Source organism: Equus quagga, chromosome 15, assembly GCF_021613505.1.
Source record: "Equus quagga isolate Etosha38 chromosome 15, UCLA_HA_Equagga_1.0, whole genome shotgun sequence".
NCBI lineage: Eukaryota > Metazoa > Chordata > Mammalia > Perissodactyla > Equidae > Equus > Equus quagga.
The window spans coordinates 81346758-81364905 of NC_060281.1; the positions used below are offsets into that span (position 1 = coordinate 81346758).

Below are 18148 nucleotides of genomic sequence, written 5' to 3' on the forward strand. Positions count from 1 at the left end.
CAATCATGGCAGATGCTTCGTTGAAGAAGCCATCAGGTGAGACGGCACGGGAGGGAACAGACAGTAAAGGCATGGGCGTGGCCCTGGCAGGGGCCAGTCGAGGCCTCCTGACACCACATAGGGCGCCACTGGTCCCAGATACATGAAAACTTCTAGGCTCTGGTCTTTCACATAAACCCAGACAGATGAAAATTCAGCCTCAGAGGCTAAGGCAGACAATTTGGGATAAAGATGCTAAAGTGCCTTCTCGGCTCATTCAAGGCTTTCCAAAACATCTGGAAGCCTGTTTGCCATCTCAGAGGGTGCCGGCCAGAAGATAAGACACATTAAATCTGTCCTGTAAACAAGGAGTATGCTTGGTGAGCGTAATTCTCTGTGAAGGGGTTCCCTGTGAGATGATCCCTCCGGTGGCCATGGGGCCACTCAGTGGGCAGCTGATGCCATTTGGGATCCTGGACATGGAATGAGCATCATATGTTGCTAGTTCAATGCCTCGCCTCTTCTTCCTCCTCCACACTCCAGTTCTACACATAACTTCCTGCAACAAAATCCATTCCAGCCTTCCCTCAAGTGTGTTCTGTGGCATTGGTGCTCTGGGCAAAAGGATTCCATAGCCAGACAGGGTTAGGAAGCCTGGATGAAACATCGGTTACGGGTCTTTGCTGCGGGACTTTTCAGAACCTTCAACATGTTAGAGTAACTTGTCATCAAGTTACTTAACCTCAGCTGTCCTCAATTTTCTGCTTGCCTCTGATTTTCTGAGCTTCCCTTTCTTTTTTTTTTTTTTTTTTTTTTTTGAGGAGGATTAGCCCTGAGCTAACTACTGCCAGTCCTCCTCTTTTTGCTGAGGAAGGCTGGCCCTGAGCTAACATCCGTGCCCATCTTCCTCTACTTTATATGTGGGATGCCTACCACAGCATGGCGTGCCAAGCGGTGCCATGTCTGCACCCGGTATCCGAACCAACGAACCCGGGGCCGCCGAGAAGCAGAACGTGCGAACTTAACTGCTGCACCACCGGGCCGGCCCCCTAAGCTTCCTTTTCTGCTGAGGACTCATGGAATAACACCCTCCAGCTGTTCTTCATAACATCGGGCCCCGAAAGGGTGGAGAGACCTCAGCCATCAGAGGGGGCCCCAAGTGATGCTGAATTCACCTCCAGGAATCAACCTGGTGATTTCCTCCCATCTTGTGCTTCTTTTTTTTTGTTTTTTTGTTTTTCTCCCCAAATCCCCTCCCATAGGTAGTTGTATACTTTTAGTAGTGGGTCCCTCTAGTTGTGGCATGTGGGATGCTGCCTCATCGTGGCCTGACGAGAGGTGCCATGTCCGCGCCCAGGATCCAAACCAGTGAAACCCTGGGCCGCCGAAGTAGAGCGTGCGAACTTAACCACTCGGCCACGGGGCTGGCCCCCCATCTCGTGCTTTTAATGGAAATGAGTGGCTGCGGGAGGTGGGGCAGTGAGTGATGGCTTAGAGAGGAGCACATTGATCAGCTGGCCCAGGGCAGCGGGAGGAGTCCTTGTCCGGGAGGCGGTGGCCACTGATGTCTTCAGAGGTGGGATGGTGGCATCCTGAGCAACTTCCTTTCTTCCAGGACTTCCCCAAAGAGCTTGGCCGCCTCCAGGGCACAGCCCCAGTGGATGGTGAGCCCATAGCCTCCATGGCCATAGTTGTGGATGAGCTGGGAGAGGCGGGAGAGAAGGCACAGGTCTGCCCTGCAAAGCCAGGCAGCACCCAGCTCCTCCCAGCACCCTGGTGGGACGGCAGGGCCCCGGGAACAGCACGAAGGGGGACTGTTTGAGGAGCCGAAGGATGCCACCCTAGACTCCTCTTCTGCTAAGGAGAGGGCCCTGCTGTATGCACTGAGCACAGGAAAAGTAGAACCATCTAGAACTTGAGGTCAGAGACTCCCCCGGCATCAAATTGTTGGAAGTTCTCTAAATCATCTTCCTCTTTCCCACCCGGCTCTGGACTGATGAACCTCTGCATTAAAAGAGTCTTCTACCCACCTCAGGACGGAAGAAAAGCAGGGCATGGTCTGGGTGGACTCTGGATAACGTGTTAATTCATCCCGGGGACAGAGGCGAGACCCCCAGGCCTTTTTCAAAGCTAAAGTCATCAGCAGGAGTTACACTCTATATATGACTCTCCCTTCTACAATTACACACACACACACATGACCTCTCTACACACAGCCCTCTACATACACACAGATGTGCGTGCACACACGCGCGCGCCCACACACACTCCATGCCTGGGATAAGGGAGGAAGGGAGACCTAGTTAGGGAGATGGCTCTCCTGGCGCGAGCTCAGCCACCACCTACTCAGGTCAGTTCCTTCAGCCCAGGACAACCCCTGCTGTTTCAGTTCCCACCCCAGGAGAGGGGACCCCAGAGAGAGGATGGGCAGCCACAAAACGGACCTCTGGAAGTGACTCTGGAGTGCAAATCAAACTGCATCCCCGCCTTGCCCCTCACCAGTGGTCTGATTTAGGCAAGTGACGTCACCTCTTGGAGCCCCAGTTTGCTCATCCGAAGCATGGGGAGAAGAGTTCTTATCCCGGAGAGCCATAGGGGAGATTCAACAAGGCCGTTCGAGTCATGGGCACAAAGTCGATGTTCAATAAGTACCCATTTCCTTCTACTCGACCACAGGCTTTAGCAAACCTCTCTGTAACCGCCCTCTGTGTAACCTTGAGCAGGTCCTTCACCATCACTGAGCCTCAGTTTCCCCGCTTAGAGGAGGGGTTATTAGCCACCACTGCTCCCGCCTGCCAGGAGGCTGTGTGGAGCTGGAGGTCAGGCAAGACTCTCCCCAGGAAATGCGGGCGCCCTCTTAGGAACGGGGGAGGGCATCGCTTTCCTTGCCAGGAGAGCATACCTCTGTGTTGGACGGTCCAAAGCGAAGCCGTTCTCTTTCTAGCCGAACCTGGGGGCGTACTGGTCGGAAGCCAGTGCATTCACTAACAATTTCTGCCTTCTGGAAAGAAAAGTGTTAGTAATTCATCTCGGCATTTTTTTTGCTGCTGCCATTTTTAGGTGATATAGAGTCGGCTTCAGGAAGCTCATTCCATGACCACCGCCACTAACACCATCCCTGTCACTCTTATTAATCACCATGACCATCATCCCCACCTTTATCAGTCACCAACATCACCACCACCACCTCACCACCAGTTCTATCAACTGCCCCATCTTCATCAACCACCAGCCACCACCATGATACTATCAACAGTCACCACCTCATCTCCATCATTTTCACCACCCTCAGTGTTTTCATCTCCATCGACACCAATCATTACTTCTACTCTCTGATGGAGGAGGTCATCAAGAAGATGCAATCCCCAGCTTGACCCATGAGCTGGACCGGAGCACTTGGAGGCTCCTCGTTCCCTCCCCTGTCCTTGGAATGTGCATTCTGCTTGCCTTCCCTGCCTGCCGAAGCTGCCCCAAGGGTACAGCCTTGAGATGGTAGTGTGGTGACGAGGCCGTCTGGACTGTGTGTGTGACTGAGCCCGGTTAAGGCTCCATATGAACTTTTAAGATTCTGGTGGGCAGGTGCAGAGATCTATTCATCTTGCAGTCACCCCAGACAAGCCTTGTTAAGTTCCCTTGCTTATTACAACTGCTCCCCACCAATCTGGAGTGGTCTGCTCTATCTTGTTCTCTCCATGCCCCGCACGTGCAGGGGGCCAGTTTCAGATCACACCCAGGAAGTTCCTATGGAGGTTGTAAACAAACACCCCCACCTTCATCACCATCACTATGCTCATTGCCACTAGCAGGCAAGGGTGAGAACTGAGATTTCTGCAACAAATACATCTGCTCCTTGTGAAGACAGACTAAGTCGTTTGGGGGATGTCACCTCAAGAGAGAGCAACTCTTAGGCATGGCCATGTAAGTTTCATTAGCCCACAGCAGGACTTCCCTGTGTGGTATCAAATTCTGGTGTATTCTACAGACCCTTGCTGGAATGAATTTGCCCAGTTGTCCCAGTAGTGGTATCTTCCCATCCTCAAAGGCCTTCATGATCAAGCTGCCAGGACCCCGGTCTAAGGCATGGATACCCCTCCCCATCTTACCTTCAGTGTGGGCTCCAGTCTGCAGCAGCCTTCCCAAATGCTCTTGTGGTCCTGGATATTGTTTACTTCACTCCAGTTCCCCAGCTGGAAGATGCCTCCAAGAGTCACTTCCCGGATCCTAGATAAAAGTGCGGAGGGTCAAGGATGAAGGCAAACGAAGGCTTTGAGATGAATACGGGTCATCTCCATGCTCACCCTTACCACCATGTCTACCTTAATCACTACTACCATTAACGTTGTCATCCCTGCTAACAATTCCATCAACACCACTGCAATTGCCCTGTCAACATCAACCACCATCTCTACTGCCACCATGAACATCGCTGCCAACGTTGTCATCTCTTGTAATGTACAGCATGGTGACCATAGTTAACAATACTGTATTATATACTTGAAAGTTGCTAAGAGAGTAGACCTTAAATGTTCTCACCATACACACAAAAGTTATAATTATGTGAGTTAATGGATATGTTAACTAACCTTATTTTGGTAATTGTTTTGGAATATATGCATATATCAAATCATCATGTTGTACATCTTAAATGTACACAATGTTATACATCAATCATATCTCAGTAAAGCTGGAAATACATTGTCATCTCCATCAACAATGTCATCTTCACTACTGCCTCCCTTGCTACCATTAATATGTCATCACCATCAACCCTATTCACCATTTCCATAACCACCATTAACATCACCATTGATATTGTCATCTCCACCATGCCACTAGCATCGCCATTGAGGTAGTCAGCACAGGCACACTATTAACATTGCCTTTGAGACTGTCCTCTCTGCCACACTATTAACATTGTCATTGATAGTGTCATCTCCATCAGCATCAACTACCACCTCACTCCCAATCACCACCATCATCAACATTGATCTCCTCATCAACACCACACCACTCCCATTAATGTCACCACTATACCATCTTTGTCCCAATCACCACCCCTATCAACGGTGACTTCCCCATCAATGACAATACTATCTCTACTACCACCATTCTACTGTCAACAATATTGTCATCTCATCAACACCGCCACAATCTTCACTAATATCATCACCTCTACCATTAATAGCATCATCACCACCAACCAAATCACTACTCCCATTATTGCCATTCACATCACTTGTACTGTCACTGCCATCACATCCACTACCTTTGTCTCCAGTTATCACCACGACTGTCATCAAAAACATGTTCAAGATAGAGCCCAATCCAGGCTGAGTCCTGCCTTCCCATTTAATGGCTCAATCTCACTTGAAAAACAAAGAAAAAACCTGCAGGGACTAAGCCAGAGGTCTGGGGTAGGCAGCATAGGCATGAAGAGGACAGGAAAGACCCCCTCTTCTGCCCTGGGATGTCGGGTTTTTACCCTGGGATGATGTATGGGGACCTGTAGATGCCTCTCTCTGGGTCGTGGGTGACAATGAAGTACTTCATCCAGGGGGCATCCACCTGTTGATGGAGGACGGAGACGTCTCGTCAGGGGAGTTGGACCAGCAGGCTCCTCTACCCTCAGATGTTCTGACAAGAGGGGCCAGGCTGATTCCTTAGCCCTCCCATGACCCCTCGGCCCCAGTCTGCACCTGACTGCTTGGTCTGATGGAGAGCCACCCCTGCTCCCTAAAGCATTGCACATTCTCACCCACGTGTCCAGCACACGTGTAAACACACATACACATCAGCCCACGTCAGGAACACACATGCCCACCCATACATGCTTATGAATGCACATACGTATACACAAATACGCACACACATGCACACGTGCCCACGAATAGGCATGCTTCACTCACATGCACACGTGCACAGTGGGAGGCGGCGCGGAACAATGCTTACACACCTAGGCTCGTAAACCAGGTTTCCCAGGTTCTAATCCCAATTCCCCCACTTACTACTGTGTCAACTTGTGCATTTTACATAATTCCTCCATGCCTCAGTTTCCCCATCTGTAAAGGGCAATGGTGATATGACAGACCTCATCTCAAAGAGTTGTGGTAAGGATTAAACTAATCAACATAATAAAGTGCTCAGGCCTGTCCTGGCATTTGGTAAACACTCCATGAAGGTTGGTCCTTTTCATTACAACCTGGCGTATGCGCTCCCACGTATGCTCACACAGATACACACTTGCTTGGCTATGAAGAAAAACCCCAAAAGAGAATGTTTGGGAGGGTCGTGCTGGTCCTCGTTCCTCTAACATGTCAATTCCCTGAAGTCTGGGGGGTTTTTCTAAGGGATGTCCCCAGCATGTCCTCTGTCTTTAGAGATGAAATAAGCAGGCAGCTACACTCTTCCTATCAACAAAAGCAAGAGGTCTCCCCCCGTCACCTTCACACTCACCTTAATGATCTGCCCCCGGCCGGGCTGCAGCATGGGGTCTGGTTGCAGCTCCCCGGCCCGCACCCCGGTGCAGTTGATAATCACGTCTGCGCCTCCTCTTGCCACCTGGCAGCAACCAGCAGAGCAGGTGGGGCGGGAGGGGGTGAGGACCCTGGTATGCTCCTCCTTACCCCTCCACCCGTCCTGCAGCTCTCTGGTCCCAGTGGAACAGCAGGGAGAGGACTCAATGTGGAATCCATGAGCCTGGTTCCAAACCTCTGTGTGACCTCAGAAATGTCCTGTCACCTCCTCAAGGCTCAGCTGCCTTAGCTGTAAGGTGAGGCTGGTAACATCTGTTCATAGACTGCCGTGAGGCTCCAAAGTACTCCGGATATAAAAGTACTTGGAAAGGAGTACCGTGGGAGGAGGGAATCTTCTTGGAACCTTCCAGAAGAAGTCAGAAAGGCCACAGAGATAGTTCTCTTCCACCTTCTGACTCCTTTTTATTCCATTCTCTTGCTTTCTGCTCTGCCAAGACACCTGCGGAAGGCACTTTGGAGCCCCTAGCTCCATGCACGTAGGACACTCGACAGCTCAAGGATGTAGCGGGATGGGCACCCGAGCTCCCAGCCCAGCTCCAGTGACTCCCCTCACAGGTCAGTCATGGGCCACACCCCTCACAAGGCATCACTATTGTTCACGAGACAGGGTTTGCTACACTGGACCATGAGCTCCTTGGGAGTGAGGGCTGTGCCTGAGTCAACCATGTCACCCAAGTGCCCATCAGGGCTTGACCCAGAGCAGATGCTCCTTATGTATGTTAGTAGCTGCATGTACCGAGAGCCTTCCACGTGCCAAACGCCATTCCAGGTGCTGCAGCTGAGTGAAGTCACACAGCAAAGCTCCTGGTACATAGCCAGTGCGCGGTGATGGGAGCTGCTACTGTCACTGTTGTTGATGGTGGTGTCACCCTGGAGGTGAGTCGGCCGAGGGCCGTGACTTTGTAGAAGCACCAACCCAGATGTCAGTAGGAAGCAGCCAAGTGTCTGGAACTTGGGTTGGGATGCAGCCGATACTGGGAAGGGGCAGTCACTCTCTGGCCCTGAAACTCACTGAGGCTCAGATATAGATTAGCCCCTAACAGCCACTATGATGCCACTGTCCCTTTGCTCCTGCCACCAACATGAAGGCAGAACGAGTCCTTCTGGGACTGAGAAAAAGCCTCAAGTCTGGGATAGGCTTCAGTGGGATTCCAGAAGGTTGAGAAGGGGACCCCAACCCAGAAACAGGAAGCAGAGCCCTACTTCTTGCTCCCACATCCAGCCCCTTCCAGCCCTGAAAGCTCACCTCCTCCAAAGACTCCACCTTCCTCTGGGAGAATTTCACTCCCCGCTCAGTTAACCTAGGATGATCAGACACATCAAAGAGCAGTATTCAGTTCTCTATCCCACTCCTCCAAAGAGGATGGCAGGAGGGACATTTCCCAAAGAAACTTCTGTGGGCCTTAGTCCCACAGGATGCTCCTTGAGGAATGGCCGTGTAGTCATATCAGTTCATGAGCACCCTGCTGGACTAGCGGTCTGTGAATTGTCCCTTGGTAAACCTGAGATGGTCCAAGCCCCTCGTCAGGCAAATGGGGATGCTGAAGGTCATACGGTGAGTCAAGGATGGGACTGGGACTCGAACCCAGGTCTCTTAGTTCAAAACGCTTCCTACTGCCAGCACATTGCTTTGTATCCTCAAAAGGGATGAGATGTGGGGTAAAAGAGGGGCAGAGTTGGACAGATGATAAGTGGCCCTTTGTCAGAAGCAGAGCATGAGAATGGAGGTGGGCTGGGGGTACCCTCCCCTCCCTCTAAATGTTCCGGAGGAAAAATATCTGTCACTACTAGAAATATAGTAAAGGGGGCCAGCCCTGTAGCTGAGTGGTTAAGTTTGTGCACTCTGCTTCAGCGGCCCAGGATTTTGCTGGTTCGGATCCTGGGCACAGATATGGCACCGCTCATCAATCATGCTGAGGCGGCATCCCACATAGCAGAGCCACAGGGGCCCACAACTAAAATATACAACTAGGTACTGGGGGGCTTTGGGGAGAGGAAGAAGAAAAGAAGATTGGCAACAGATGTTAGCTCAGGCGCCAACCTTAAGGGAAAAAAAAGAAATATAGTGGAAATATCAAAAGAACAGGAATAAACCATATGAAGGCTGAAGCACAGCCTCAGGAGTATTTTATCTACATAGTTTCCTCAATAAAGAAAAAAACGGGAGCATTCTTTTCTGGAAGAGCCTGGACAGGAGTCATAAGTGTCCCAAAGTTAGGAGAAATAATCACGTTTTAGTACAACGGTTTCCAAACCTGGCTAATAATTAGAATCACCCGCATACTTCTTAAAATACAAATTTCTGAGCCCCACCCCAGAGGATCTGATTCAGTAGATATAAAGTGGTGTCTTGAAATCTATGTTTTTAAAAACCTCCCCAGGTCATTCGGTAAAAGCCACCATCCATTCCAGATTTTTTAAAAATCTTAATAAATTAGTAGCATACAGAAAATGTATAGAATCTTCCTTAATATGAATGTATCTGAATATAAATACAATTGTATCTCTCAAGCTAATTTTGCTAATTTAGAACACTATAAGATTCCTATTAATGTCAATAACAAGACAAGGACGTCCAATATCACCTGTGTTAATTAACATTGTTCTGGAGATACTGGCCACAGCAGTTAGACAAGAAAAAAACTGAGGTATAAAAATAAAAGGCAACTTATGTTTTGTAGATGATGTAAATATATCTGGAAAACTTAAGAGAATCCATTTTAAACTATTACACAAACATTACAGATTTCAGTGAGGTCAATAGTAAATATTACATGTAAAAAGTTACCCAGGTGGTTCTGATGCCCAACCAGGTGTGGGAACCATTGTCTTGGTGCAGAGAAGTGATCAGGCCCAAGGATAGCTCCCACTGAGCCAAAAGGTTTTCGTCAACATTTGGGGTTGGTCAACACAAAGATGAATCCCAGGAACGATCGCCTGCTACAGCTCTGGCCCCTGGGCAGTGCTTGTCTCAAACTGAAGCCGAAAATCTCACCTCTCAGTCAGCCACTGCAGATACCTCTTGCCCTCCAGGATCAGGCTCGTGTTGAACCAGCCATAGCTAGAGTGTCACGGCAGGCAAAAGGTAGGAATAAAGGATCAGAATCAGAGCTGTATTTGAAGGCTGTCAAATGGAGGTGGGAGCTGTCTCATTCTTTGGGCCCCCAAAGGTAGAGCCAGGACCACCGGGTGAAGTTCAAGGAGGGAGTGGTTTTCAGCTCAATGCAAGGAAAAATTTTCTATCAGACAAAACCATCCCTGATACCTGGATGTGCAAGTGGAGATCGGGCATTTGTAGAGGGGATTCAGACAGGGGTGGGGTGAGGAGAGGACCAGAGGGGCATCAGGCTGATGAGAAAGGAACAGAGGGGTTTGGAACCACACAGACTGGGTTGGAATCTCATTTTCATCACCAGGCTGTGTGATCTGAGTAAGTGACTTAGCGTCTCTGAAGCTCGGTTTCCTCATCTACAAAAGAGGATAGTGATCTGGAGCTTCTGGGCTTGAGATCTGTGATTCAACATCCCCCACCTCCCTAGCTCAAGGGCCAGTTTGGGTGGGCAGCCTTTCTGAAGGAGCTGGACAGACACCAGGAGACCAGGGTACCAGTGGCTCTAGACCTGGGGTGGGACAGGAAATCTGATGCCTACACCTCCTGTTGCCTCTGGACAGGTCTGTCTGAATTGTGGGGCCTCAACCTCTTTTCCCGTGATAGTAACCTTACCTATAATCAGGGAACATGTCCAGCTCTCTGGGGGTCAGCTTCCGAAATCCCAGAACTATGTCCTTCCAGGAAGGGTCCTGCAGAGGAAGGAGAGAAGCAGGCAAAGGGATGGGTGAAAGTCAATAATAATGGTAATAACAAAACTTACATAAGGTTCGCTGTGTGTAAGGAGCTGTTCCAAGCATTTTATGTATACCAGTCCATTTAATCTTCACAACAATCCAGTAAGGTATATAAAATTCTTATCCTCATTTTCCAGATGGACCAGTTGAGGCTCAGAGAAGTTAAGTAACTTATCTAAGGTCACACAGGTCATAAATGGTGGAGCTGAGATTTGAACTCACACAATTGGGCTTCACAGCCCATGTTCTTGACCATTATGCTATACCAAGGAGGACAGTAAGACTGAAGGTGAGTGACAGGATAAGGGTCATAGACAGGGGAGAAAAAAGGGGTGACCGTGAGAGTCACCAAGGGGTGAGAGTCAGAGGCAGCAGAGTATAGGGTCAGATAACCTGGGTGGAGAACCTCACCACTGACCATGTTGGATTCTCTGAGACTCAGTTTTCTCGTCTGTATAATGGACTTAATAACCACTGTGGGTCCCATGGAGGGTAACAGATCATGTGGTTAATGCCCTCAGCACATGCGAAACATTAAACAAACCTCGGAGAGCTGGCTTGGGGTTCTGGGCACCCAGCCAGACCACCCTCTCCAAGCAACCTGAGACCATCCCCCAAGCCTGTGCCCTTCTCAACACATTGGGAGCCTTGTGGTTACAGCCCACCTGGGTTCAAACCCCAGCTCTGCCACTTAAAGCCTTGTGAGCTCAGGTAAGCTACTCATTTCCCTGAGCCTCTATTTTCTCATCTGCAAGGAAGAGTAATGATAGCATTTACTTCCAGGTTATTATGAGAATTAAATGAGTCACTGTTCATAAAGTAGTTAGGACAACGCCTGGCACATAGTAAGTGCTTTAGAAGTTGGTGCCACAATGAGCGCAGGAATCCCTCTTGCTGAAAAGCCCTGGGCCCTCCAGGGGTTCATGAAAACTTTTGGCTTCAGTGCCATGTGCCACCACTACGGGACGTGTCCGAGTTTTAATTCTCATACCAGTCAAAGGCTAGTAGTCCCCATGGCTCAGAAGATTCGTTGGTCTCTACCAATTTAACAGCAAAATTGGAAACAAAAATAATTTTAAAAGCAAAAATAGAGTTTAAAGTAAACCTGTTTTGAACACAGGAGTCTGTGGCCTAAGAGGCTGCAAGTACTCCCCCAGACTCGGGGCCCCAGCCCTGGTCTGTGATCAAGGCTCGGCCCCACATCAAGGACTCATCACTCACCGGAACAGCTTCATGGAAGAGGTTGTAGCCTGAGATCAGGGCCAGGCCCATGTCTGCAGCGTTGGGAGAATGGAGGTGGCTCAGGAGATAGTCGAAGGTCTGCTGGTTCCAATGCCTGGAAGGATCCCCCACAGTCTCGTCACCTAAGACCCCGAGCTGGACAAGAGAGCTCCGAGGGTCGGCTTGCACAGGGTGTGGTCAGGCTGGAGGTGATGTGTCCAGATCCAGAAACCCACCACATTCACTCCTGCAGCTCCTAATGCCTCCAGGTCCTCCCCGACCCTGAACTTTCCAGTGTTTCCCCGTTAATAGGATAGAGAAGGGGGGGGGAGGATGTCCCATCAGAACCATTTGGAGCCCGCCTCCAGCTTGGGATCACATGGCTGCTGGGTTTAAATGAAGGCTCTGATCTCCTCTTGGAACTGTGAGCCACACGGTTCAGGATCACTCCGGGCACCTCCCCTCCCCCACTATAAATGCTAGCAGCAGGCATCAGCTTGCTGGCCCAAATGCTTTCCTCTTCTCCCTGGACACACAGCTCAGCTACATTTCCTAGACTCCCTTGCAGCTAGTTGCGGCCATGTGACTGCATTCAGGCCCACAGACCCTGGAGACCTGGCACACAAGGTCCCCATGCTGTTCTCCGTCCACAGGTGCTGGCCCGTGAGAATGGCAATGTCAGAAGCCACGAGGAGGACGGCAGAGCCGTGAGATGGAAGGAGCCTGGGCCTCTGAATCGCTACCCACCAATGAGGAACATTGGTTTGAGAATGACGGGAATGAGAATGAAACTTTCGCTTGAGCTGTTATCCATTTGAAGGTGTCTTTGTTGAAGGAGCTGGCAGTTTCTAAACTAACATAACGACCTTTGTAGGTCCTTAGCTAAGCCAGAGCATTGGTTCACCCGCTTAGAAGGGTTCCTGATTCACAGATGCACATGGCACGGACAGCCCCCTGTCTAGGGGAGGAATGAAGACGAAGGCTCCCTCTGTTGGGCTCACATCACCTCTCGGCTTTTTTGTAAGATCAAGTGTAGCTTCTGTCTGGCACAAGTAGGGGCTTAATATTTATGAGTATTTTCTCCATATCAGGCCAGGCCAGAGCCTCCACAAAAGGCTTGTTCTTGGTGACAGGAACCCTGAGAGGGGGCGTCCTCTCTGCAGACTCAGCGCCCCCAGCACCCCAGCCACCCTCTGGGACCGGCACTCACGTCTCCTGCGGGTTGCTGGGGTTGGAGAGGTACGGCTGCCAGAGGCCGGCAGCCACGTCGGTGTTGGTGAGCGGGGTGAAGCGGTCTGCGTACACCCTCACATCCAGCGACTGCAGCACTGGCTGGTAGCGGTCGTGGATGCAGAGGGCTGTGGACAGCCCAATGACCCCCGCTCCGATCACCACTACGCGCATCGTGCCACCTGCAGGAAGGACGGGTCGAGGCGTGCCATCCTCACCATCATCTCCATCACCATCTCCACTGTCTCCACCGCCCACTGAAGGCTTAGAAAGTGTCATACCCCTCCAAGCCCTTTTATCCTTGATCCTCTCGAGGGCCCTCACAAAGCGAAAGACTGACACATGGAGAGGCAGAGCAACACGCTCACGGTCACACAGTGGGTAAGGGCTCCCCACCCCAGTATCCTGTCTCCAGACTGGGAATAGAAAAAGGGCCTAGCAGAGGCCCTGGTCAGCTGTGGGCTGGAGAGTCTAGCGGTTAGGACAATGGGCTCTGGCTTCAAATCTCAAATCGCACCTCTGCCTCCTACTGGCCATTGACCTTGGTCAAGATGCTTCATGAGCCTCAACTTCTTCTTCTGGAAAATGGGAAAAATAACTCATGCCTCGGAAAGTAGATGGGAGATTGAACAAGATGGCAAATGTAAAGAGCTTAGCACAGTGTCTAGTGTAAAAAAAGCGATTTACTGACATTTCTGGAGCCCCTCCTACGTGCCAGCCCCACAGTGCTAAGATGCATCATTTCATCTAAGTCTCCCACCGTTGCTATGAGGTAGGGACTGGTGTTATTGGCCCCATTTTACAGATGGGGCTCAGAGAGCTGAAGTAACTTACCCGAGGTCACACAGCCAGTAAGTGCTACTGCTTGGACTTAATTTCAATTCAAGTACACTCGACACTCACTTATTGCACACCTACTATGTGCCAAGCTGGCAGCTAGCAGATGCAGCTGTGAGCACATTAGATGCAACATCTGGCCTCAGAACTCTGGTCTTCCAGCGTACCCCCTCAGGGCCTGCCTTGGGGTGCTAGGCTGGCTGGTCCTCAGAAGTTTAGAAGGCCCAGCAGCTTTTGACTTTGAAGCTGCTTGGGCCCGCACAGCAGAGAAACATTCTGCCGGCTCCTGCTGAGGCAGAACAAGGGGACTTTTTGTGCCCGGAAGGGCCAAATTCAACTTTCCCTCCTCTTTCCTCATGACTCTCCTGCCGCAGCCCTCGGCTCCTGGCAACTGGGGCCCGTGGCCCTGCATGGCAGGACATTCTCAATATGGCCTAGTTTTGTGAAGGGGGAAAATGGCTCCAGCCCACAAGAACTGGACTCCGTTGGGGTTTCAGCAGCCAAGTTGGAGGTGAAACTGAAAAATGGCAAGGCATTTCTGGATGATTCTGCCTCCGGCCGTGAGTCCGGGCTTGGTTGCATGGGCAGACCCTCTCAGGGACCCCTAGGCTCCTCCCACCCCTCCTCCCCCATATTTGCCTCAGGAGACACAATCTCCTCATCTGTGAAATAGGAGTAACCCCGATGCCAGAGGGTCATCCCGGAGGTTAAATGACCAGCTGGGTGACAGTTCTTGATATGGTGCCTGGCACAGAGTAAGCCCTCAGTCTATAGTGGCCTCCTTCTGTCCCCCAGCACCTTGAAATAACAATGGAAAGAACATTGGATGTAGAGGAGGAGAAAGGAAAAAGGGAGGGTCAGATCTGGCTTCACTTCCGGCTTGCTGTGTGACATTGGCCAAGTTACTTGCCCTCTCTGGGCCTTTGGATTGTCTGTATAACCTCTGGGGAGTTGACCACTTTCATCCATTAACAATAAGAAAGCAGAAACAGAGAGTTTTCCTATATTTTCCAAATTCCCCGTAACAAATCCAGGAGGTGGCCCAGCATGGGGAGATGGTAGCGACAGCCCATGCTGGGGCTCAGATATGCCCAGGCTCACAGCCTGGCTCTGGCACACGCCAGCTGTGTGACCGAGCGAAGGTGACCAACCTCCCCGATTTGCCAGGACTGGGCGGGGTTCCAGCATGTGGATTTTGAGTGCTAAAACCAGGAGAGTCCTGGGCAAACCGGGATGACTTGGTCATCCTAACTGAGCCTCGGTTTCCTCTTCTGGAAACTTTTAAGGGTTAACAAAGCTTCCTGCCTATTATCTCCCCACCGGAATATCAGCTCCAGCAGGGCAGAGACTTCTGTCTACTGCTCTATCCCCAGGCCCTAGCATAGTGCCTGGCCCACAGCAGGGACTCATGAAGAAATGAATGAATGAATGAATGGAGCTCTTATGAGGCTCAAAAGAGAAAACACTCATAAAGTGCTAGGGAGCTCATAAATGACAGCAGTGATTGTCATCGTCCCCACTTTACAGATGAGGGAGCTGACACTGGAAGAAAGCAAGGTCCATTATTTGAGTCATAGCAAGAGCGGGAGGGAGGGTGAGGGTGTGACTCCAGCTCTGCCTTCTCCAGGGCCCCTGCTTTCTCCATTCTCACACCACCTAGAAAACCAGCAAAGCGTGCAGGAGAAATGGAGCTGCTTGCATGATAGAGATGTGTGAGGTGAGAGAGGGAGAGTGTTTGAAAACCCTTAGGAGGTCTCTGGGCAGGGAGAAAGCGGCTTTGGACTGAAGCAGAGCCGGCACACAGTCTCCGAGAACAGGGCTGGTCAGGTGTGGCAAAGCCTCTGGTTGGGAGCAGTGGCACCTGCCCAACAGCACAGCATGAGGGAGGACCCAGAGCAGCTTCTGGGACCAGCTGGCTGAGATAAAGAGGGACAAGTAACAGTGTGGGGCTCAGTTTCTCCAATGTGTACAATTCTAGAGATAAGCTAGGTATCATCATGCAGATGGGGAAACTGAGGCCCAGAGAAGAGGAACGGCTCAGCCAAAGTCACACGTTTGTGATAAAAGGGTTTGTGGGTCTCGGGGTTACAAAGTCTCTGTGAAAGATAGAAATAGATTGAGTCACGAAAACAACTGGCAATGTGGAGGTAACAGTAACAGTGGCTAGTTTCTCAGCTCCTACTGTGTGTCAGTCGTTGTGCTGAGAACTATACAAGCATTATCTAGTTTAATCTTCTAATAACCTTTGGGCTAATCATTATGCCCATTTTACAGAGGAGGCAGCTGAGGCTCGGACACCCAGCTGGTGAGAAGCAGAGCCCAGGCCAGCCTGACTCGCCAGACCGTGTGCTTCAACACCACGCCATGCTGGCGAGTCACACGACTGGAAAAATCTGAGAGTCAAGCAGGTGAAGGGAAGCAGCCAATGTTTCAGGGTCTGTGCATTGGAAGAAACATAAAATAGACAATTGCAGGAATTTTTAGTGTGTTGGTGATCGGAATAGAACTGAAAAGGAAAAAATGTGTGTCCTAAGTCAATTATCTTAATAAACTCTTGGAATCAAACTTGATACTGATTAAAGGCACTGTGCGCATGTGTATTAAAGTGCAATATAAATGCATGCGGCTCTTATCAGGAGTGGGAGCCAGGACCGGGCAGACGCAGCCTCAGGTGAAATCATTTGCGCCTGGGGGGGAAGAACTTCTGGACCCGTCCGCACGCAGCTCAGATATCGTCAGCTGTTTTCTCCCTGTTGCTAATGTTTTTATTTCTGTTGCAGTTTTATGCCATTACTTTAACCAAACAGGTAGTCGTGTGCATCCAGGAAGGTGCAAACACAATCTATGACACTGATCTGCGTGTGTGTGTGTGTGATGAAAACATCTACATAAACACAGAGCAGGAAGGGAACCAACGCACTTCACTACCTGCCACTTGCCAGGTTACACATGTCGACGCAGTACAGACCTCTTCTTACTTACCCCTCTCAGCTGTTCTAGGAGGTTCTACAGACATGGGGCTGAGGTTCAGGGAGAGGATGTCACCCTCTGAAAGACACCCAGCCAGTGTCGGGCAGCATTCAGATCTGGATCCAGTTCTATCTGAGCTTTCTTCCCTGTGCCATAAAACGATTCAGGCAGCCGGCGATGAGCTGGCACCTGACACATATTCTGCTGACCTTTTAGTCTTGTTTCGGTTTGCATCTAACCTCCTTTGTCCCCAGAAAAGGAATTTGAGGGAGCTTATGCCTTTGATTGCCACGTGAGCCTCTCAAAGAAGAGGAAAGCCCTGTTCTACAAGAATCAAGTCACCGGCGAGGTATTTGAATGAACAGAATCAGCTCTCCTGGCTTGCACCATATGGCTGCTTGTTATGAAGTTGATATTTTCACTGTTTGCCTTTAAAATGGAACAGATTCTATAAACACTTGACAACAAGGCTCCCAGCTCCCCGTCCCCAAAATAATAAGTACCATTTATTGAGCACTTGCTGCCTGCCCAGTTCTGTGCCAAGCTCTTTACATTCATCACCTCTTTTAATACTCAGGTTAACCCCGTAGGAGGTGAGTTATGACCCCTATCTTCCAGAGGAGGAAACTGAGGCTTAGGAAGGTGAAGGTTCTTACCTGCGGTCCCTGTCCCACTCCGAGGCTGCCACCTGCCACCTGTGGAGCCTTCTCTGTTGACACTGGGAAGACGCTGAGTCCCGCTGTGCACTTCTCCCCCGACCCCCCACACACACTCACCTGGCGTGCCAAACTGCTGCAGAAAAGAGGCAGCTACAAAGGACGCAGGGTCCTATCTCCGGAGGGGAGCCTCCTGATTCTGGCGCGTCCTGTCCTCAGCCCTCTGCCCACCAGCCGCACTGGAGCTCAGGGTCAAAGTCTGGAGTTACAGACAGGGTACAGCGAGGGGTGGGGCTGAGCGCTGTGCTGCTCCCGGGGGCTGAACCCTGGCCAGGCCGGGAGACCTCACTTCCCCTCACTCAGGCCCCTGAAAAGTTGCCTGACTTTTCTGGCTGAACTCAAGCCCCTGTGGACAGGCCTCAGGAGAGGGAGGGAGGCGGGGACGGAGGGCGGGAGTTCTTGGAGGGCTGATGGGCACAAGGAGGTCCGTCTCCCGGGCCAGCTGGAGACGTTCCTTTCTTCCTCTTCCTGCTGCCACCCTGGGGGAGGGGAGGGTCATTCCCTGAACCACTGTGGGCCTGCACAGTGGGAGTGGTCAGCCTGGCAGCCCCCGAGCGGAGGCCAGAGATAAAGGACAGGGGCTCGTGGGGCCAGCTGACCTGTCTAATGCCATTCTGGGATGCTGGGTGGATGAGGCCAAGGAGAGACTCAAGGCAACGCCTGTTTAGGTCATAAGGATGCGTGGGTCTTTGCTCCCGTATCCCAGAGACACAAGCGGCAGGACTCCAGGTCCCTCTTCTGCCAGGGCTAGACCTGGAGCAGGGATTTTTAGAGCCCAAAGATCATCAGGAGCCTCACTGATGGGGAACTGAGGCC

General features: G+C 50.9%; 1 protein-coding gene across 1 annotated transcript; it reads right to left on the minus strand.

Moving 5' to 3' along the window:
* Positions 1-1404: 1404 nt before the first annotated feature.
* DAO (D-amino acid oxidase) lies at positions 1405-17678 on the minus strand. Its single transcript, XM_046640584.1, has 11 exons — positions 17393-17678; positions 12790-12991; positions 11580-11694; positions 10237-10313; positions 9508-9573; positions 7759-7813; positions 6433-6537; positions 5462-5544; positions 4083-4200; positions 2882-2980; positions 1405-1681 (listed from the first exon to the last, which is right to left on the minus strand). Exons 2-11 carry the CDS (start codon positions 12981-12983, stop codon positions 1550-1552), a joined length of 1044 nt encoding a protein of 347 aa, XP_046496540.1. The 5' UTR covers positions 12984-12991; positions 17393-17678; the 3' UTR covers positions 1405-1549.
* Between the last annotated feature and the right edge of the window lie 470 nt (positions 17679-18148).